The sequence below is a fragment of the Hemitrygon akajei genome, chromosome 4 (genome assembly GCF_048418815.1).
Source record: "Hemitrygon akajei chromosome 4, sHemAka1.3, whole genome shotgun sequence".
In the NCBI taxonomy this organism is placed as follows: Eukaryota; Metazoa; Chordata; class Chondrichthyes; order Myliobatiformes; family Dasyatidae; genus Hemitrygon; species Hemitrygon akajei.
The window spans coordinates 21,656,956-21,673,860 of record NC_133127.1 but is presented as its reverse complement, the minus strand read 5'-3'; the positions used below and the strand labels follow the sequence as shown (position 1 = coordinate 21,673,860).

The window sequence follows — 16,905 nt, the reverse complement described above, 5'->3', positions numbered from 1 at the left end:
AAGAGATGGTGGGGTTGTGTGTTGAGGTGGTTAGTGGGTGCTGTGATGATCAGCCTTACTGTTTGGGGGAAGTCACTGATTTTGAGTCTTGTGGCCCTGGTGTGGATATTACCGTATTCTCCTCCCTGATGGGAGTCTGACAAACAGTCCATGAGCATGGTGGTGGGATCCTTCAGAATAAAGAAAAATTTAAGCTAAATGGTGGAAATATTTATCACTTGTAATCCATTGCTATTACACCTTTAGCATTTGTCGTTATTGTTATAGATGACTTGGGTTTAAGTTCTCTAGCCATCTTGGTGAGATCGGAGTTTTTCTCTGTAGGTGAATAATTCAGTTCTGGGATGCAAGTGCAGTAACATAATGCTATGCCATGGTTTTCTCCCTAAATTCCTTTCCTGTTTTGTTGGTTTATTGCTAGTCTGCTTAAACCTCTTGGGACATTTTACAATGCTTGGGTAATTACAAATTGCTGTAGGCTATGGCAAACGTAATAATTGGTGTACTCTTAAGGTGGAACTTCAGTGTTGGTCACTACGACTTGAGGTTTATTCAAGATACCACTTCTACCATCAACTACATTGAAAGTGATTCCAACACCAACCACCGGGGCGGTCGATCGAAAGACTTGTCAGATGTGGAACAGGACAACACCATCAAAGAACGCGTGATAAAAGTCTATGTTTCAGACTGGAAGGTGATGTCCTTCAGTAATAAACGAGGTGGACAGCTGGAATGGGAGCACCAGGTAATGATACAAACTTAAATACCTGTAATCTGAATTAAAAATAGAAAATGCTAGAAACAGTTGTTAGGTCCTGATGCTACTGCGATCCAGAGTTCTTCGAATGTTAAGGTTGAGGCATAACACTTGTTCTAGTAAGTGGTACAAGAACAAAGATGGAGGAAGAAGCATGGTGAGAGACAGAGGGAAAGAGCCTAAAGTGGACAGAGGTGGCTTGGTCGTCTTTTACCAGGCCACCGATTCCATTGAAATTCCAGCAGGTAGTAGGTAACAGACAAAAGAGATGTGACACCCACCACTGAAACCAAATTTCCGGAAAAATAGAGGCAACTGTAACCACTGAGAAACTCATTGAACAATCACGTGATTATATAAAAACACAAGCAAGCATAGGACTGTTAAACTATAAGAAAAATAAATCTACAACCCAATTCAATGTGTCAAAAGCAGACCAGCTGACATTTAGGATCAGAGGCCCTTTGTCAGAAGTGGGGAAGAAATCTGTATCTTGTTAATGTGTCTAAAGGAGACTGTGTGTAGGACTGGTCAATTTTTTTTGTTCTGTGCACTCTGGAATCTCTCTGAGGTTTGACATTGGTGACTTGCAAATCTGCTTTGCCAGTTCTGCGCTCCAGTTGCCTCGGCCTGGTTGGTAGAGAATGGAAAAGTGACCCCGGTGAGCCTCTTCGATGACGCCAGCTACGCAGATGGCCACGGCAGTGCGGTGGATGTTGAGGAGGATATCGTGGAGGCAGCAAGGGGCGCAGCCGAATCAGCGGAGTCCAGTGTCTATTTGGGTAAGAGTGGAACAGCCAGTTGGTTAGCATGGTGATAGAATGTGGTACTACACGTCCCACGGTATCTGTGACGTATAGTGCCAAACTAGAGTTCCTTTGCCTGCATGTGATCCATAGGCCTCTATACCCTGTATATCTGAGAATTTTAAAACTCTAGAATGTCTCTGTTATCTGCTTCCACCCACTGCCCTTGCAGCCTATCCCAGGCACTTACTTATTCTCCTCTTATTTAATAAAAACACGTCTCCTTTAAATTTTCCCCTTCTCAACTGAAGTGCATAGCATCTAATATTTGACATTTCTGCCCCAGAAGAAAGATTGCATTTGCCCTCCTTGCCACTGACTTGTATTTGTTGCCACCGGCAGTGTGGAGGCCACGTCTGTATGTATATTTAAAGCAGAGGTTAATAGATTCCTGATTGGGCAGGGCATGAAGGGATACGGGGGGGAGGCAGGAAATTGGGGCTGAGAGGAAAAATGAATCAGCCATAATAAAATGGTGAGCAGCTTTGATGGGCCAAATGGCCTAATTCTGCTCCTAAGCCCTGTGGTCTTATGGTACTAATCTCCAAGTTAACCGTTAGGGAATCCTGCTCGAGGACTCCCAAGTCCCTTTGAACCTCTGAGAGAAAATAGATCAGCCTTGAATGAATGGTGAATCAGGCTCGATGACTGAATGGCCTAATTCTGCTCCTATGTCTTATGGTCTTCTGCACCATTTCCAAAGTCCCCATATTCTTCAAGTAATAGGCAGACCTGAATTGCATGCAATCTTCAAGTGTGGTCTAAGATTTATATGGTTGCAATGTGACTTCCTTACTCTTGCACGCCCTACATATCTTTACCATCATATCTCCTTGCGTGGCCACTTTTAGAGAGCTATGATCCCTCTGCACATCAATGTTATTAAGGGTCCTGCCATTAACTAGTTCTATTCTTCTCACTTGCATTTGATCTTTGCTTTTAAAATGCATCAGCATGGCTTCCTGATGTGCTCCTGTGAAGAGCACGAGGATTCAATATGGTTGGGGTAATTCCCCACATGATGAGCTCCAGCCCATTTGAGTTGGTGCTATGGAAGAAGGCTTGGCGAAGAAGAGTCCTGGGAAAATTCTCTGAATTTCTGTGTCTGGGCTGCTGAGAGGCAAAAATTCCACGGGAGAGACTTGTTAGTCAAGGAGGTGCTCTGTGTCGATATTGTTTAATACACAAAACCGGATATTCATGCACCACTTAAAGGTCTGGAACGATAAACAAGAGAAAATCTGCAGATGCTGGAAATCCAAGCAACACACACAAAATGCTGGAGGAACTCAGCAGGTCAAGCAGCATCTACCCTTCGCCAGGACTCGTCGAAATGTTGACTGTACTGTTTTCCCAGATGCTGCCTGGCCTGCTGTGTTCCTCCAGTATTTTGTGTGTGTTGGTCTGCAATGATAGTCTGTGAATGAGTTGGATGTAAAGATGACCAGAGCACTGGGGCAAATTCGCATGTGATTGTAAAAAGAGCGGGGAAGAAATCTGCACGAGGTATTAGTGTCTGAAAGAGGAGGGAATGTTTTGTGTATACCTTGCCTCTTCCCCTTCTCTATGTTAATGAAGAGCCATAACTGACATGATGTCTTCAATTTGTGATTTATGTTTGCAAACATAGCGCCTCTTCAATGTGTATTTCAGGGAGCACGAAGCGCAGAAACAAATATCACTGTGATGATTGTATGCTCTAGTATCAATTGTTTGGTGACAATAAAGTATTTGTATTTCCGACACTCCCAACCTTGCACTTTGTAATTCCAGGTATGTACAAGGGGCAGCTCTACATGCAGTCATCTGTTAGATTGTCGGACAGGTTCCCAATAATGATGTCGAGCTCTGAGGAAAGTGGGAACACTAACATAATCTCTTTGCCTAACATTAGGTGGAAGCCTCTAATTCGTAAGTTCCTCCAGTACTTTGACATGTGATAATATTGAACTTTGTAAAACAAAATGTAGAATTATTGCTAGTATGTGTGAAAACCCGTGTACTCCCAGTTCCCATTCCCATTCCCATTCCGACATGCTGGTCCCTGGCCTCTGTGCTACGATGAGGCTATCCTCACGGTGGAGGAAAAGCACTTAATATTCTGCCTGGTGTGATAGCGTGAATATTGACTTCTTCTGGTTTAAAAAAAATCCCTCTTCCTCTCCTGTTCCCTACTCTGGCCTCTTATCTCTTCTCACCTGTACCTCCCTGGAAAGAGTTTGCATGGAGTTTGGATTTACCTTTGGAACAAGCTGACTCTTTATGATAAGCTTACAGCAACAGGGGCGGTCACTCATCCTGGAATGAATGCTTGCCGATCCAGAGTTTTCATTATTCTTGTGTTATTTCTTATCTACTTCACCCTCTGCTGCACTATCTCGACCATGTATGTGTTGCGTATACACACAGAACTGTGCAAAAATCTTAGGCACATGTATATCTCTGGTGCTAAGACTTTTGCACAGTACTGTAGAGCCAGGTAAGATTTTTGTATTGTTAAATTTGAATCCCTACCTGCTACGTGAGCCTTTATGTTCGAGTGCCTCATATGCTATATGACCTGTGGCATCTCCATCTTTACAATGGCAGGCTTCCATCCTGGTGCTTATGTGGTTAAGTTGGTAACCTGCACCATATGGTCGGGGATTATTTAAACCTGTTGCTGACTTTCTGTACCTGATGCCATCCCCTGCAAAGTCCAACTTTATCTCTGCTACGTCGTTGTCCCCTTGTTCCCTACTGCAGCGCTCTGGAGCCATTCACTACTCCCTCATACAGCTTCTTGTAATTTCACATTTTCAGAATTTCCCACTTTATTCTCCATTTGCCAAGTTTCTGCCAATTCACTTGATCTTTATCTCATAATAGCCTCTTTGCGTCATCGCAAAATTTAGCAAGTGCACCTTCAATCCCTTCTTTTGAAGCCATTTACATAGACTGTTAAAAAGCTGATAGTGTGATGCATTGCTTATTACAACTTTACAAGCAGAACAAGACCTGTAATGTCAATTCTCGGGTCCTGTCAGTCCACACTAGCACGTTATCTGCTATGCTGTGAGCTTTTATTTTCATACCTCTCTTTTATGAGTATAACATCTTCAATAACTTCTGTCACTTTCCCTATGATAAATGCTTAACCAACTGGTCAGTAATTACACACTTTATCTCCCCTTTTCAAATAAAGGAATCATATTCGCTGTTTTACAATAAAGCTGATCTGGAAAGTTTAAGTTTTTGATTTTTTTTCTAGTGTGTATGTGGCCTTTTAATTTCCTGATCCCCATACTTAATTGTAGTAAGTTGTAGCAAATCTTCCCCTCACAACACATTTTGTAACTTGGTCTCTAAACCCAAACCATATAATTGGCTTAAATTTTCTTTTATTCATCACCCTTTTACTGTATCTTAGTTAGATTGATCTTAGAGTAGGTTAAAAGGTTGTCACAGCTTTGTGGGGCGAAGGGCCTGTACTGTCCTGTTATGTTCTGTACTTAACTCTCCCCATTGACCTCCATCCACCTTCTCCCATTTCCCATGGCAGGAAAACCTACCCTTGCTGTTGTTAAGTGAACATTCCTATTCATTAACTACCCCCTCCATTTAAGTCTTCCTTTATTCCTGGGTCTTTATTCCTGTGGAGTGAATTGCTCTGTTGAAATGGTGTAGTTTCCACATTGTCCACCAGGTTGCAGCACTGCACCGTTCTCCAATGTAGTTTTAAAGGTGTTAATGCCTTGAAGATTTTGAAGTGTTAGAGAAAATATGATGCTGTCTGTGCACAGCCAGCTGTCACACAGTAATCTGATAACCTGTTTCAATACTGTCGACTTAAACAGTATTGAAACAGTAAACTCCACTGCTCTTAGAACAGCTTTGACTCGAGAGGCTTCGGCGAGCAGAGGCTGAGGACGAGCTTCACTCCAAGTGAGGTAAGGCCGGGCAAGTTCCTTTCAAAGGAGAAAGTTTCAAAAGTTGAGGCAAGTATTAGGTAGGTCATGGCAGCTGAGATCGGCCCTGTGGTTTGTTCATCCTGCAGCATGTGGGAAATCAGGGATACATCCAGTGTCCCTGACGACTATGTGTGCAGGAAGTGCGTCCAACTGCAGCTTCTGGCAGACCGCATTGAGCGTCTGGAGCTGCGATTGGATTCATACTGGAGCATCCGCGATGCTGAGAAAGTCGTGAATAGCACGTTCAGTGAGTTGGCCACACCGCAGGTAAAGGCTACACAGGCAGAAAGGGAAGGGGTGGCCACTAGACAGCGTAGCAGTAGGCAGGTAGTGCAGGAGTCCCCTGAGGTCATCTCCCTCCTAAACAGATATACTGTTTTGGATACTGTTGGGGGAGATGTCTCATCAGGGGAAGGCAGCAGCAGCCGAGTTCATTGCACCATGGGTGGTTCTGCAGCACAGGAGGGAATGAAAAGGAGTGGGAGAGCTATAGTGATAGGGGATTCGATTATAAGGGGAATAGATTGTAAAGGGAATAGATAGGCGTTTCTGCGGCCGCAAACGAGACTCCAGGATGGTATGTTGCCTCCCTGGTGCAAGAGTCAAGGATTTCTCTGAGCGGCTGCAGGACATTCTGGAATGGGAGGGTGAACAGCCAGTGGTTGTGGTGCACATAGGTACCAAGGATATAGGTAAAAAACAGGATGAGGTCCTACAAGGTGAATTTAGGGAGTTAGGAGATAAACTAAAAAGTAGGACCACAAAGGTAATAATCTCTGGATTACTACCAGTGCCACGTGCTAGTCAGAGTAGAAATAGGAGGATATTTCAGATGAATACATGGCTTGAAAAATGGTGTAAGGGGGAGGGTTTCAAATTTCTGGGGCATTGGAACCAGTTCTGGGGGAGGTGGGACCGGTATAAACAGGATGGTGTGTACCTGGGCTGGACTGGAACCAATGTCCCAGGGGGAGTGTTTGCTACTGCTGTTCAGGAGGGTTTAAACTAATGTGGCAGGGGGATGGGAACAAGTGCAGAGAGACAGAGGGGTGTAAAATGAGGGTAGAAGCAAAAAGTAGTAAGGTGAAAAGTAAAAGTGGCAGGCAGGCAAATCCAGGGCAAAAAGCAAAAAGGGCCACTTTTCAAGATAATTGTATAAGGGCTAAGAGTGTTGTAAAAACAAGCCTAAAGGCTTTGTGTGTCAATGCGAGGAGCATTCGTAACAAGGTGGATGAATTGAATATGCAGATAGTTAATGAATATGATATAGTTGGGATCACAGAGACATGGCTCCAGGGTGATCAAGGATGGGAGCTCAATATCCAGGGATATTCAATATTCAGGAGGGATAGACAGGAAAGAAAAGGAGGTGGGGTAGCATTGCTGGTTAGAGAGGAGATTAACGCAATAAAAAGGAAGGACATTAGCCTGGAGGATGCGGAATCGATATGGGTAGAGCTGCATAACACTAAGGGGCAGAAAACGCTGGTGGGAGTTGTGTACAGGCCACCTAACAGTAGTAGTGAGGTTGGGGATGGCATTAAACAGGAAATTAGAAATGTGTGCCAAAAAGGAATAGTAGTTATAATGGGTGACTTTAATCTACATATAGATTGGGTGAACCAAATTGGTAAGGGTGCTGAGGAAGAGGATTTCTTGGAATGTATGCGGGATGGTTTTCTGAACCAACATGTCAAGGAACCAACTAGAGAGAAGGCCATTCTAGATTGGGTATTGAGCAATGAGGAAGGGTTAGTTAGCAATCTTGTCATGTGAGGCCCCTTGGGTAAGAGTGACCATAATATGGTGGAATTCTTCATTAAGATGGAGAGTGACATAGTTAATTCAGAAACAAAGGTTCTGAACTTAAAGAACGGTAACTTTAAAGGTATGAGACATGAATTAGCTAAGATAGACTGGCAAATGATTCTTAAAGGGTTGACGGTGGATATGTAATGGCAAGCATTTAAAGATCGCATGGATGAACTACAACAATTGTTCATCCCAGTTTGGCAAAAGAATAAACCAGGGAAGGTAGTGCACCCGTGGCTGACAAGGGAAATTAGGGATAGTATCAAGTCCAAAGAAGAAACATATAAATTAGCCAAAAAAAAAAGCGGCACACCTGAGGACTGGGAGAAATTCAGAGACCAGCAGAGGAAGACAAAGGGCTTAATTAGGAAAGGGAAAAGAGATTATGAGAGAAAGCTGGCAGGGAACATAAAAACTGACTGTAAAAGCTTTTATAGATATGTGAAAAGAAAAAGATTAGTCAAGACAAATGTAGGCCCTTTACAGTCAGAAACAGGTGAATTGATCATAGGGAACAAAGACATGGCAGACCAATTGAATAACTACTTTGGTTCTGTCTTCACTAAGGAGGACATAAGTAATCTTCTGGAAATAGTAAGGGACCGATGGTCTAGTGAGATGAAGGAACTGAGGGAAATACATGTTAGTAGGGAAGTGGTGTTAGGTAAATTGAAGGGATTGAAGGAAGATAAATCCCCAGGGCCAGATGGTCTGCATCCCAGAGTGCTTAAGGAAGTAGCCCAAGAAATAGTGGATGCATTAGTGATAATTTTTCAAAACTCCTTAGGTTCTGGATTAGTTCCTGAGGATTGGAGGGTGGCTAATGTAACCCTACTTTTTAAAAAAGGAGGGAGAGAGAAACCGGGGAATTAAAGACCGGTTAGTCTGACACTGGTGGTGGGGAAAATGCTAGAGTCGGTTATCAAAGATGTGATAACAGCACATTTGGAAAGAGGTGAAAACATTGGACAAAGTCAGCATGGATTTGTGAAAGGAAAATCATGTCTGACGAATCTTATAGAATTTTTTGAAGATGTAGCTAGTAGAGTGGATAGGGGAGAGCCAGTGGATGTGGTATATTTAGATTTTCCAAAGGCTTTTGACAAGGTCCCACACAGGAGATTAGTGTGCAAACTTAAAGCACACGGTATTGGGGGTATGGTATTGATGTGGATAGAGAATTGGTTGGCAGACAGGAAGCAAAGTGTGGGAGAAAACGAGACCTTTTCAGAATGGCAGGCAGTGACTAGTGGTGTACCGCAAGGCTCAGTGCTGGGACCCCAGTTGTTTACAATATAAATGATTTAGCTGAGGGAATTAAATGCAGCATCTCCAAGTTTGCGGATGACATGAAGCTGGGCGGCGGTGTTAGCTGTGAGGAGGATGCTAAGAGGATGCAGGGTGACTTGGATAGGTTAGGTGAGTGGGCAAATTCATGGCAGATGCAATTTAATGTGGATAAATGTGAGGTTATCCACTTTGGTTGCAAGAACAGGAAAACAGATTATTATCTGAACAGTGGCTGATTAGGAAAAGGGGAGGTGCAATGAGACCTGGGTGTCATTGTACACCAGTCATTGAAGGTAGGCATGCAGGTACAGCAGGCGGTGAAAAAGGCAAATGGTATGTTGGCATTCATAGCAAAAGGATTTGAGTACAGGAGCAGGGAGGTTCTACTGCAGTTGTACAAGGCCTTGGTGAGACCGCACCTAGAGTATTGTGTGCAGTTTTGGTCCCCTAATCTGAGGAAAGACATTCTTGCCATAGAGGGAGTACAGAGAAGGTTCACCAGATTGATTCCTGGGATGGCAGGACTTTCATATGAAGAAAGACTGGATCAACTAGGCTTATACTCACTGGAATTTAGAAGATTGAGGGGGGATCTTATTGAAACATATAAAATTCTAAAGGGATTGGACAGGCTAGATGCAGGAAGATTGTTTCTGATGTTGGGGAAGTCCAGAACGAGGGGTCACAGTTTAAGGATAAAGGGGAAGCCTTTTAGGACCGAGATGAGGAAAAACTTCTTCACACAGAAAGTGGTGAATCTGTGGAATTCTCTGCCACAGGAGACGGTTGAGGCCGGTTCATTGGCTATATTTAAGAGGAAGTTAGGTATGGCCCTTGTGACTAAAGGGATCGGGGGGGGGGGGTGGGTATGGAGAGAAAGCAGGTACAGGGTTCTGAGTTGGATGATCAGCCATGATCATACTGAATGGTGGTGCAGGCTCGAAGGGCCGAATGGCCTACTCCTGCACCTATTTTCTATGTTTCTAACAGAACATTGAACAGTACAGCGCAGGAACAGGCACTTCTGTCCACAATGTTGTGCCCAACCAAATAAATTAGAAATCAAATGGCCAACTAAACTAATCCCTTGTGCCTACGCAATGTCCATATCCCTCCATTTTCCTCACATTCATATGCCTATCTAAACATCTCTTAAAAGTTCCTAATGTATCTGCCTTTACCACCAACCCAGGCAGTGCATTCCAACACCCAGCACTCTGTCCTTTAAAAGAGAAATGTGACTTGCATCTCCTTTGAAATTACCCCCCTCTCACCTAAAATGCATGCCCTCTGATATTAGACATTTCAACCCTGGCAAAATTTCAACCAATGAATCAATGCCTTGCATAATCTTATAAACCTCTATCAGATCTCCCCTCAGCCCCTGCTGTTCGGGAGAAAACTACCCAAGTTCGTCCAACCTCTTGTTATAGCACATACCCCCCTAATCCAGGCAGCATCCTGGTAAACCACCCCTATGCCCTCTTCGAAGCCTTGAAATGCTCCTATAACAGGGCAACCAGAACTGTATGAAATCCTCCAGATGCAGCCTAACGAGAATTTTATAAAACTGCAGCTTATCTTCCTGACTTAATACCTCGACTAATAAAGGCAAGCCATATATGCCTTCTCAACTAGAATGACGTACACAAAATGATGAGGAATAAACAGTCGATTATTTCAGGCCAAGACTCTTTATCGGGACTGGAAAGGAAGGGGGAAGATGCCAGAGTAAATCGGAGGGGGAGGGGAAGGAGGACAAGCTAGATAATGATAGGTGAAGCCAGGTAGGTGGAAAAGGTAAAGGGCTGGAGAAAAAGGAATCGGATAGGTGAGGCAAATGGACCACGAGGGAAAGGGAAGGAGGTGGAAACCAGGGGTAGGTGATAGGCAGCTGAAGAGAAGAGTTCAGAGGGCGGTCAGAGTGGGGAATTGAAGAAAAGGGAAGCAGAAATCAATGTTGGTGCCATCAGGTGGAGGCAACCCAGACGGAATATGAAGTGTTACTCCTTCACCCTGACGATGGCCCCATTGTGGCAGAAGAGGAAGCTATGGACTGACATATTGGAATTGGCCAGCAGGAAATTCCTCTCTTGGTGGCTGGAGCGGAGGTCCTCGACAAAGCGGTCCACCCAGTTTACTTCGGATTTCACTAATGTAGAGGAGGCTGCATCGGGAGCATCAGATATGGTAGATGACCCCAATGGGTTCGCAGGTGAAGTGTTCCTTCACCTGGAAGGACTGTTTGGGGCCCTGAATGAAGGTAAGGGAGGAGGTAAATGGGGAGGTGTAGTATTTTGGTCACCAGCAGGGGTATGTGCCAGGGTGGAGATGAGTGGGGAAAGATGAATGGACAGTGGAATCAGAGGCAGCGGTCCCTGCGGGAAGCGGAGAATTGGGGGGGAGGTAAAGATGTGTTTTAGACAATAGACAGTAGGCGCAGGAGTAGGCCATTCGGCCCTTCTAGCCAGCACCGCCATTCACTGTGATCATGGCTGATCATACGCAATCAGTACCCCGTTCCTGCCCTCTCCCTATATCCCTTGACCCCGCTATCTGTAAGAGCTCTATCTAACTCTCTCTTGAATGCATCCAGAGACTTGGCCTCCACTGCCTTCTGGGGCAGAGCATTCCACATATCCACCACTCTCTGGGTGAAAAAGTCTTTCCGCATCTCTGTTCTAAATAGATAGATAGATACTTTATTCATTCCCATGGGGAAATTCAACATTTTTTCCAATGTCCCATACACTTGTTTTAGCAAAACTAATTACATACAATACTTAACTCAGTAAAAATATGATATGCCTCTAAATCACTCTCTCAAAAAGCATTAATAATAGCTTTTAAAAAGTTCTTAAGTAGTTTACTTAGATACATTAAATACAATCAACCCCGGCACTTTAACATATCTTACTCCTGGCGGTTGAATTGTAAAGCCTAATGGCATTGGGGAGTATTGACCTCTTCATCCTGTCTGAGGAGCATTGCATCGATAGCAACCTGTCGCTGAAACTGCTTCTCCGTCTCTGGATGGTGCTATGTAGAGGATGTTCAGGGTTTTCCATAATTGACCGTAGCCTACTCAGCGCCCTTCGCTCAGCTACCGATGTTATACTCTCCAGTACTTTGCCCACGACAGAGCCCACCTTCCTTACCAGCTTATTAAGACGTGAGGCGTCCCTCTTCTTAATGCTGCCTCCCCAACACGCCACCACAAAGAAGAGGGTGCTCTCCACAACTGACCTATAGAACATCTTCAGCATCTCACTACAGACATTGAATGACGCCAACCTTCTAAGGAAGTACAGTCGACTCTGTGCCTTCCTGCACAAGGCATCTGTGTTGGCAGTCCAGTCTAGCTTCTCGTCTAACTGTACTCCCAGATACTTGTAGGTCTTAACCTGCTCCACACATTCTCCATTAATGATCACTGGCTCCATATGAGGCCATATAATGGCCTACCCTTTGTTCTTAAACTGTGGCCTCTAGTTCTGGACTCACCCATCAGCGGGAACATGCTTCCTACCTCCAGTGTGTCCAATCCCTTAATAATCTTGTATGTTTCAATCAGATCCCCTCTCATCCTTCTAAATTCCAGTGTATACAAGCCCAGTCGCTCCAATCTTTCAACATATGACAGTCCCGCCATTCCGGGAATTAACCTTGTGAACCTACACTGCACTCCCTCAATAGCAAGAATGTCCTTCCTCAAATTTGGAGACCAAAACTGCACACAATATTTCAGGTGGGGTCTCACCAGGGCCCTGTACAGCTGCAGAAGGACCTCTTTACTCCTATACTCAATTCCTCTTGTTATAAAAGCCAGCATGCCATTAGCTTTCTTCACTGCCTGCTGTACCTGCATGCTTGCTTTCATTGACTGATGTATAAGAACACCTAGATCTCGTTGTACTTCCCCTTTTCCTAACTTAACTCCATTTAGATAGTAATCTGCCTTCCTGTTCTTGCCACCAAAGTGGATAACCTCACATTTATCCACATTAAACTGCATCTGCCATACATTTGCCCGCTCACCCAACCTGTCCAAGTCACCCTGCATTCTCATAACATCCTCCTGACATTTCACACTGCCACCCAGCTTTGTGTCATCAGCAAATTTGCTAATGTTACTTTTAATCCCTTCATCTAAATCATTAATGTATATTGTAAACGGCTGCGGTCCCAGCACCGAACCTTGCGGTACCCCACTGGTCACAGTCTACCATTCCGAAAGGGACCCATGAATCACTACTCTTTGTTTCCTGTCAGCCAGCCAATTTTCAATCCATGTCAGTACTCTGCCCCCAATACCATGTGCCCTAATTTTGCCCACTTTTATACCTGCCATTTCTGTTCCACTTTCTTCCCTGCTAGGATATTGTTCCATTGAACTTTGGCCAGCTCCTCCCTCATAGCTCCATAGTTCCCTTTGTTCAACTGTAATACTGGCACATCCGATTTTCCCTTCTCCTTCTCAAATTGTAGGTTAAAACCAATCATATTATGGTCACTACCTCCTAATGGTTCCTTTACCTCGAGCTCCCTGATCAAATCCAGTTCATTGCACAACACTAAATCTAGAATTGCCTTCTCCCTGGTAGGCTCCAGTACAAGCTGTTCTAAGAATCCATCTCGGAGGCACTCCACAAACTCCCTTTCTTGGGGTCCAGTACCATTCTGATTTTCCCAGTCTACCTGCATGTTGAAATCCCCCATGACAACTGTATCATTACCTTTGCGACATGCCAATTTTAACTCTTCATTCAACTTACACCCTACATCCAGACTGCTGTTTGGGGGCCTGTAGATAACTCCCATTAGGGTCTTTCTACCCTTAGAATTTCTCAGTTCTATCCATACTGACTCTACATCCCCAGATTCTATGTCCCCCCTCGCAACGGACTGAATATCATTCCTCACCAACAGAGCCACCCCACCCCCTCTGCCAGTCAGTCTGTCCTTTCGATAAGATGTATATCCTTGAATATTCATTTCCCAGGCCCTGTCCGCTTGAAGCCATGTCTCAGTTATTCCCACAACATCGTACTTGCCAATTTCCAACTGAGCCTCAAGCTCATCTACTTTATTCCTTATACTTCGTGCATTCATATATAATACTTTTAATTCGGTACTCCCCTCTCCTTTCATATCAATTCCTATTTCACTTGGCCATACTGTATGATCTCTTCTTGAGCTTTCTACTCCATTGATTCTGTTGTCCTTTTTAACTTTTCTTATTTTCACTTTCCCTTTAACTCCATCCTTATATTCCCAGTTCATCCCCTCCCCCCCCCACTACTTAGTTTAAACACATCCGTGTTGCAGTGGCAAACCTGTCTGCCAGAATGCTGGTCCCCCGCCTATTAAGGTGCAACCCGTCCCTTTTGTACAATTCACCTCTATCCCAAAACAGATCCCAATGGTCCAAGAATGTAAATCCTTGCTTCCTGCACCAGTTCCTCAGCCACACATTCAGATCCATTATCTCCCTGTTCCTGCCCTCTCCGGCACGAGGAACTGGAAGCAAACCAGAGATAACCACCCTGGGAGTCCTGCTTTTCAGCCTTTTTCCGAGTTCTCTGAAGTCCCGCTGCAGAATGTCCTTCCTCTTCTTCCCGATGTCATTTGTGGAAGGATCCTGTTCAAGACGGCAGAAGCGTGTGTTGAATTTAGGGGCTCGTGAGGTGTAAGGCAAGGACTGGGAGAACTCTATTTCTGTTAAAGCGGCAGCAAGATGGGGTGAGCGCAGATGTCTGGAAAATGGAGGCGACGTGGGTGAGAGCAACATCAATGGTAGAGAAAGGGAAGCACCAGTCTTTCAAAGAGGTCAGCTCTGAAGTCCTGGAAAGGAAAGCCTCATTCCGAGACCAGATGCAGTGGAGAGTAAGGAACTGAGAAAAGGGAGAAGCATTTTTACATGAGACAGGACGCAAAGAGATATGCACAAGATAGCCACGGGAATGGCTGGTCTATAAAGGATGTCAGTAGACATTTTGTCTCCCGAGGTGCAGACAGATCAAGAAAGTGGCAGGGGTGACGGAAATGAATCCAGTGAGTATAAGGGCAGGTTGGAAATTGGAGCTAAAGTTGATGAAATTGATGAGCTCAACATGGGTGTATGAAGCAGCATCAGTGCAGGTGAGTTGGGGAGCATTACCATGGAAGCTTTGGGACATGGGCCGTCCCAGCAAGCTGTGCCTCAAACTTTTGCACAGTACTGTATTTATCAATGTGGAGTGGAGAGAGTTTGTAACTGGTGAGGGCAAGGGACATTGGGAATGGCAAGTGTGGAGCGTCGTGGGGGGAGGGGTGTAGGACAGGTGACACAGTAGGATTGCCACAGGTGGGGGGGGGGGGGAGGTATCACAGGTGCAGACACACCCAGCCCTGAGACACCAGGCAAGGTCATTTGATTCCAAACAATTTCTTTATTGGTCATTACATAATGTCTCCCTGTTGCTTCCTGCTCTCACCCCTCTCCCCACCCACTTTCCCACTCTGTCCACAGTAAAGACCCATATCAGAATCAGGTTTATCGTCACTCACATATGTTATGAAATTTGTTTTGCAGCAACAGTGCAGTGCAATACACAAAATTACTAGTTATCTTCTTGCTCCCAATGTGTGTATAGAATGCCTTAGGATTTTCTTTAATCCAGCTTGCCAAGGATATTTCATGGCCCCTCCTGGCTTTCCCAGTTCTCTTCTTGAGATCTTTCTTAGTTTCTTCATAACACTTATGGGCCTGGTTTGATTCTAGCTCCCTAAGCTTTACATACTTTTCATTTTCTTCTTGACTAAATTTGTCACCTCCCTCAACATGCAAGGTTTTCCTTGTCCTTTTGACTGGAGTTTACTTGTCCTGAATTCTCTGCAGTTGGTTTTGAAACGAGCTCCATGTGTCTGATGTGGACTTGCCCAAAAGCAGCTGTTTCCAATTAACACTCCCTAGTTCCTGCCTAATGCTCTTGTAATTTGCCCTGCTCCCATTTAATACCCTGTCACAAAGTCCATGCTTATACTTATCTAGAGCTATCTTAAATCTGTGGCATGGTTTCCCCGACTGCTCACCCATTGAGAGGTCAGTCCCCCAGCCAGGTTCATTACTCAACACTATAGCCTCTCCTCTTGTTAGGCTATCTATATATTGATTTAACAATCCCCCTCCAGGTGCACCATATTCTGCCCCAACTAAACCACTTACACTAAGAATGTCCCAGTTTATATTAGGGAACTTGAAGTCCCCATAACAACAAACCTTTCCTTTGTCTGCCTGCGTATCTTTCTCAGTGTCCCGGTGACTACTGGGGGTTTTGCAGAACAATCCCATGAGACTGACGGCACCCTTCCTATTTTTGAGTTCTACCCATAGAGACTCAGTGGACCATGTGGCTGTCTGAGTGCAGCTGTGATATTGTTCCAAATAGTAGTACAACTTTCCTTCCCCCTCTTTTACCTCCCTCTATCTTTTCTAAAACATTGAAACCCTGGAACATGAACCACCCATTCCTGTCCCTCTCTCAACCAAGTCTCTATAATGGCCTCAACATCAAAGTTCCCATGCTCTACATTCAACATTTTACCCATAATACTGCTAGCATTACAATGCACACTTCAAACTATCCATCTTGTCATATTTGTTACTCTGCTCCTGCCCATTTATAATGACCCTGATTTTCTACGTCGTCTTCTCTATCCTTCCACTTTCTGACCTATTTGGTTCCAATTCCCCCACCAAACTATTTTAAGCCCTCACAAGTAGGGCTAGTGAGCCTCCTGGCCAGGATCTTAGTTCCCCTTCCCCAGAAGAGGTTCCAATGATCCAAGAGCCTGATATCTCCAGTGGTGTTGAGTGCATCCAGCTCCAGTTCATTGACTTGTCAGTCGGAAGCTGAAGTTTGGTGCAGTTTCTACTGATGTAGTCATCAGGGAGACTTGGGTTTCCTGAGATCCCACATCTTGCAGGAGGAGCATTCTACCATCTTAATCATGCTATGTATACTGAACTGAGGATTTACAGACAATTAAAAAAAAACTTAACCTGTTCTTACCTGGGTTTTCTCTCAGAAACCTTGGTGAGTTTCACACTTGCCTAGGTAACTTACTTAGCCTTTTTTGCCGAATGTTATACCTTTGGCTCGACTTCTCAAGCCCACGTTCCACAGTCAAAGCAAATGATAACAAACGACTCAGCAGCCTCGGCCTCCGCCTGTTCTCACTGAAGCCTATTCAACCATAGCCTGGCCACTCTTAACACTGGCCCCCTCCAACAACGGTCCACTTG

At 44.6% G+C, this 16,905-nt stretch overlaps 1 protein-coding gene across 1 annotated transcript in view; it reads left to right on the top strand.

Annotated features, from left to right (window-relative positions):
* eif2ak3 (eukaryotic translation initiation factor 2-alpha kinase 3) overlaps positions 1–16,905 on the top strand; it is a 98,249-nt gene that overhangs the window by 50,299 nt on the left and 31,045 nt on the right. Inside the window, exons 5-7 of the mRNA XM_073042150.1 lie at positions 514–748; positions 1,368–1,542; positions 3,340–3,477. Of these exons, the coding sequence (XP_072898251.1) occupies positions 514–748; positions 1,368–1,542; positions 3,340–3,477 (548 nt within the window). The remainder of the gene's footprint in view (positions 1–513; positions 749–1,367; positions 1,543–3,339; positions 3,478–16,905) is intronic.